The 6,263-nt window shown below is 39.2% G+C and overlaps 1 protein-coding gene across 1 annotated transcript in view; it reads left to right on the top strand.

Moving 5' to 3' along the window:
* Nucleotides 1-6,263, top strand: part of LOC107663002 (threonylcarbamoyladenosine tRNA methylthiotransferase-like) — a 240,386-nt gene that overhangs the window by 136,763 nt on the left and 97,360 nt on the right. Inside the window, exon 10 of the mRNA XM_016453136.1 lies at nt 3,624-3,769. Within this exon, the coding sequence (XP_016308622.1) occupies nt 3,624-3,769 (146 nt within the window). The remainder of the gene's footprint in view (nt 1-3,623; nt 3,770-6,263) is intronic.

The raw sequence follows: 6,263 nt of genomic DNA, 5'->3' as shown, positions 1-6,263 counted from the left end.
GAATGTAGGCCTAGTAATTGATGTTATAAATACACACGCCTGATTTTTGTTTTAATTATCCATCGTACATAAAAAAACCAACAAAAAACATTTGCAATCAAGACAAAAAAGCCAGAAGTGAATGTAAACCAGATTTGGCCCAGACTCTGTTGCTATCTGTGAAGCCAAGCATAAGAATAGCCTACTAATGTACATTTGTTAACCCACAGTAACACATTTTAACAGATTAATCGCATATTTTCGTTTGCTGCATGCTTTTAAAAACACAATAACATTTTCTTTTTGTTTGTTTTTTTTGAGGAAAATAAAAAAAGATACGTCTACAAGAATAATAGCAAAGTTAATAAGAATTCTTTCTAAATGCAGCACCGTTCTTATTTCGTTCTGCATAACCTGAACGATAAAATTTTTTTTTGCTAAGAACGAATCGAAATGAAAACATTTAGCTTTTAATCTGTGTATTTAACAGCCTGGGAAACCTTCCCAGGGCAGTACCTTGCCTCACCGACTAAAATCTGGGCGCCCACTACGGAGGCGGCACCAGAGGTGAGGGGGCACAGTGACCGAGGTGGCCGGGCCGGGCACTGGACATGAGGGTGAGTTAAGTGCTTGTCAGCTGGTGTGTGCTGGTCTCAGTGGTTCAGATGGAGGTTCACCGGAGAGGAACAGGGAAGGTGAAGGGTCTGGAAAGAGACTCTGTGCTTCATCGTGAAGCAGACGTTGCTACACTTGTTCTCTAGGTCAGGTTAAAATCACATTCTTAAAACGTAGGTAGTTGCTGTCTTATTTTCACATTTTAATTTGTATGTATAGTTCATATTTATTTTCATATTAAAAATACGCAATTTCCACTCTTTCTGGAGTGAGTCTGCAGTCGTTAGTAAAGCTGTAAAGCAGAGGATGGTTTTGAGCCTCGTGTCTGTGATCATGTGACACTCGCTGAGGTTCTTCACTCGTTCCAGTGCAAGTGGACTCAGTTTATGTGCACTGCTAATCAGTCACTATTCTTTACACTAATTAACTGGTTTAATTCTGATCGTCTAATGTAGGAGACGCGTGGTGCGGTGGAGGGGCTGCACCCACACAATGCAGTTTAATTGTGAGGATGAGCCGTGATCAACGGTTCCTCTGAATGAGACCGAGAGAAACCATTTTCTTCTCCTCTGTTTTGTTCTTTGAGTGAGAAACACAGGTTGTGTTTTATTAATTAATATATTGATTTGATTCATTGCTTAATTAATAGTGAGAGGCAATTTCCTGATATAGTACATATGAAATACACTTAAGATCATTATTGGTCGAGCATGTTCAATATATATATTTTTTTTTACACTGTTTGGGGTTAGTAATATTTGTAAATGTTTTTATTTTTATTTATTCATTCATTTTATTTATTTTTTGTAATGTTTTTGTTTTTGGTTCTGCTCGCCAAGGCTACATTTATTTGATATTTTGTAACATTTGTGTTTGCATTTATTTACTGTCACTTTTGAACAATTTAATATGTCCTTGAAGGATAAAAGCATTAATAATAATAATAAAAAAAAAATCTTAATTTTGAATAGTGAATGCAGACGTGTGAAGCTCATCAGTTCTGCTCTGTACGTATGTTTGAGATGTTTATGTGAGGTGGTCCGGTAACAGTGACGCAGCTGCCTGAGGTTTATTGTGTTTCTCCGAGTGAGATGTGATGATGTGCGGTGGCTAGGTGAGGTTTTTATGTAGATGGTGGATCTCAATGTGTTTTGCTGATTTGTGGTGGTTCAGCTCTGTATTTGGAGAGTTTAGCTTTGCTTCCCAGTCATTTATCATCTTGATCTCTCTTATTTAGAGATAGATATGTAACACATCGAACTGCTTCTCTGACCTTTACTGATGACCTGGATCTGCTCTGAGTTTGCCTTTCAGTTGTATTTCTATGTGCTTAGGAAAAGGAAGACTCTGTGTTCTCACGTCACAGGAACAAAAACAAGAACTTAGCATAGATGTTTTTTCTGAGTTGTGTTTGATGTGGCCGTTTCTCTGAGCACTCACAGATGAACTTGTTCACATTTACAGCTGCTGTTGCAGTGAAACATTAACCCCTCGCAGCTGCGCTCCTGCACTTAGATTGTGTTTCTCTGAACCTCTGATGTGAGAGACTAACTATAGGCCTCTGATCTGAACACACACTGAACCTCTCCAGACACACACACACACACTCTCTCTCTCTCACACACACACACACTCTCTCTCTCTCACACACACACACACTCTCTCTCTCTCACACACACACACACTCTCTCTCTCTCACACACACACACACTCTCTCTCTCTCACACACACACACACTCTCTCTCTCTCACACACACACACACTCTCTCTCTCTCACACACACACACACTCTCTCTCTCTCACACACACACACACTCTCTCTCTCTCACACACACACACACTCTCTCTCTCTCACACACACACACACTCTCTCTCTCTCACACACACACACACTCTCTCTCTCTCACACACACACACACTCTCTCTCTCTCACACACACACACACTCTCTCTCTCTCACACACACACACACTCTCTCTCTCTCACACACACACACACTCGCACACACACTCACACACACACTCACACTGCTTGACCCTTCATTAACAGTTGCACATGTGGCATATAGTGCATAATAGTAATTCAAGAAATAAAGGTTTTTGTCTGTAAACCAGGGATTGACACAGAGTCACATGTGCTCCTAAGTAGAAACAAATAGAAATCATAAAACCGTCTTCAGGGTTGCGATGGTAATTGGCCAATTTATGTGTTTTTCCTTAATTAAGGGGATACAAGGATACATTTACAAGCAGAATGATTTTGCTTATTTATTAGAATGCATACATATACTAGGTTTTTAAATATTCTGCTTTAAACTGTATTTAATAATTATGCAATTATCCAAAGGCCCTCTTTGCTTAACTGTAAAAAACAGATTATTATGACAATACTAGTAAAATATATTTGTGACGAGCGGCCCAGACTGAAGCTACAAGAGTTTACTCACATTACTAACTGCCATATACTGTTTATGTAACCAAAATACCAATAATAACTATGAAAAACATTATTATTTATTATTGCCAGCTGCTCATTTAAAAAGATGAGGGAGTTCAAATAAACACTCTTACAATATATACACAATAAAATAAACATTACTGTTATATCTGCTGTTGATTATAACAATCTATTAGAATAAATGCGTGGTATTCATATATTGCAAACTGCTCTGAAACGGTGAGCCTTTAGCACCGCGTTTTAACTTTAAACGTGCAACACTTACATTTATTTAATGAAATCACAGCCTTTTGAAGTTTAATAATCACATTAGACTGTATTACCATTCCATTTTTTTCATCCCCGAATTTAAGACCTCCTGAAATGATAATTAAGACGTGTTATACCATTGGTATTTTCAAGAGACTTTACAACCTTAAATTTCAAACCGATTTTTTTTTAAAATACACAGGTATTTTTCCGCATACATGCTCAGAAATATATTTTCACAGTGAAACTCTCGCACTGTCAAACCCTGTAAACCATGAAAGAAAGCATGCTAGAGACTGCGGTGACGTCTGTGTTGTTCCTCAGGAAATGGTCCGGATCCTGCAGCACCCGCGGGTCTACGCCTTCCTCCACGTGCCGGTGCAGTCTGCGTCTGACAGCGTGCTGATGGACATGAAGAGAGAGTACTGCTGCGCAGACTTCAGACGCGTCACAGACTTCCTCCAGGAGAGGTGAGTCCTGCAGGAACGGCTGAGGACCTTCACTGTGACGCTTGTGTTCAGGAACACAGGGAAATGAGCTCAGGCTGGTGTCTGTCATCCATGTGATGCAAACTCCTCACCTTTCAGTGACAACTCACTTTTTTTAGATCAAAATAGGTCACCTGTGAGATTTGCTAAGATCCAATGAGAAAGCGTTTTTTTGAGGGGGGGTGGTAAGACTGGTTACCCCTTGGCAACTATTAGTTGGTCAAACTAGTTCTTAAGACACGGTATTAACATAGTGGCTAAGTTTGTGCAACTAGCACCTGGTTGTTCAAGTTTTGTATAGTATTTTCTAGGGATGCAACGATACCATTTTTTCAGATCCGATCCGATCCAGAACATTCTGAGCATCGGCTGATCCCGATCTGATCTGATACCAGCGCAGTTTTTTTAAGTCAATGTAGAATTTCTCTACTGCTGTGTGTTGACCTGATCATCACTCTTTCGTGTGTTAAACACAATCTACTAAATATAGACAACTTCATTTCAATGAAAAATAACAAATTGAAAAATATATTATCATAAACTATGACAAAAATACTATTATAAACTAGGTTAGTGGATAATTTAGCAGCAAAAGTTATTCTAGAAAAATCATGAGTGCACAATTTTATCAAATCTAAACATTTAGTGAAATAACATTATTTAGTGGGGAACAAATACCAGTGAATAAGTGTAGGACTAAATCTGGTAAAATGTTACACATTGCTTTCTGTATTGTTGTAAAATACATTAAACAAGTAAATGTATTTATATATAAACTGTAAAATTAAAAGACATTTGTTTGAAATGTATAGCACAGTAATGAAGGCAGCAGCATGTGATAGAGGAGTGCTATCTGTCTTCTATTACTGCCTCCATCACTGTGCTGTACATGAGATTATCCTATCAGAGGACAGAACAAGAAAAGCTATAAACAATCTTCCATTGCGCAAAAGTATTATAATACGGAAAGCTCCTATACAGTATGACACAAAGCGCTTATGTGCATCCCGTGCTCAGAATGATGCGGAGTCACAGCGCAGAAGTTCATAGCACAAAGGGAAGAGATATTGATGAGTAGTTTATTAAATCTGTGATAATTTAGTGAGCCTGTTCTTTGAACGGTTTTAAATCTCAGTTACTGTGCTCTTGAAGAGAGTTTCTTCGTCTTGACTGTGGTAACCGAACACGACACGCAGCTTGAACACTGAATAGAGGATGACACACAGCTGCGGCGGAGAGAAGAGTTTACGAGAACTTGACTTAACACTAACACAGAATAGTATCCGCAGAATATCAGATTTGGATCGGTCTCGTCTGACTGATACCTGATCCGGCAGAAAACGCCAGTATCAGATCCATGCATCCATAGTATTTTCGTTACTCTTTACTTCAAAAACTGTCTAAAAAGGGTAATATTTTATGTATTTGAGGTCTGAGATGTGGGAACAGTGAAGAGAGAGAGAGAGGGCAAACATTTAGCATTTTAGCTCAGCATTGCTGTCTAATCAGCCAATATTGTCTTTAATAGCCTGCATAGCACTTCAATTTTTATAACATGGGATTTTGACCAAATATATTCAATTTAGATTTTTGTAAAATGTTGCAAACAGTTACAGTTTTGGACATACAAGGTTATAAAAAAAAAAACCTTAAAGTAACTACAAATTTGCATATAAAGCAGAGAGCATGCCCCGATCCACGCAGTGTTCTCACCTTTCCCCCTTTACCTGTTTATCTCTGGTTGAATGCTGGGTAACGGTGGATGAAGAGTGATATATATATATATATATATATATATATATACTATACACTCAATAGTATGGATTAAATCTTGACATTTTGCAAATGCCAGTTTTTATGAGTTTGATAAGCTCTTCATTACTGTTTATGATTATTGTTCTCGAGTGCATTTGTTGGAGAGCAAATCAATGAGTCGGATGCTGAAACACGGGTATGAATGGAGGACACGATAGAGGTCAGTCAGGTATCGATGCTTGTGCTTTAAAATTCTGAGCTTCAAATCCAGATGTTCTGCAATTGAATCAAAGTAACGAGCAGACAAATGCATCTGTACTGAGAGCTTTGACAGCTGGAGAAACTGAGAATGTGTCTGATCGAGAGACTGCTGTGTGTTAGGTGTGTGCTTGTGTCTGTACTTTAAGAGGCTGGAGCGGTCAGCGCTGGGCTTCTCTTTCACTGCCCCTTCACCTCGCAGACAAACACGGCTCACTTTACCCTCAGCCCCGCTGAGGTCACGGGGTCAAACGCCTGTTCCCTATCAGGTGGCACAGAGTCGCTTCAGATGGCTCGACACGAAACTTATGCTCACAGCAGAACTTCAGACAGAGAACGCTGAAAAACCACGGCAGTGTGTGTGTGAGTAAGTGTGTGAGAGCAGATGTTGTGAAGAATGTGTAAGTGAGTGAGTGAGTGTGTGTGTGAGTGAGTGTGTGTGTGAGTGTGTGTGTGAGTGAGT

This window comes from Sinocyclocheilus anshuiensis, unplaced genomic scaffold (genome assembly GCF_001515605.1).
Source record: "Sinocyclocheilus anshuiensis isolate Anshui unplaced genomic scaffold, SAMN03320099.WGS_v1.1 scaffold1831, whole genome shotgun sequence".
Taxonomy (NCBI): domain Eukaryota; kingdom Metazoa; phylum Chordata; class Actinopteri; order Cypriniformes; family Cyprinidae; genus Sinocyclocheilus; species Sinocyclocheilus anshuiensis.
The sequence above is the reverse complement of the archived record's forward strand: the minus strand, read 5'-3'. Positions and strand labels throughout refer to the sequence as shown.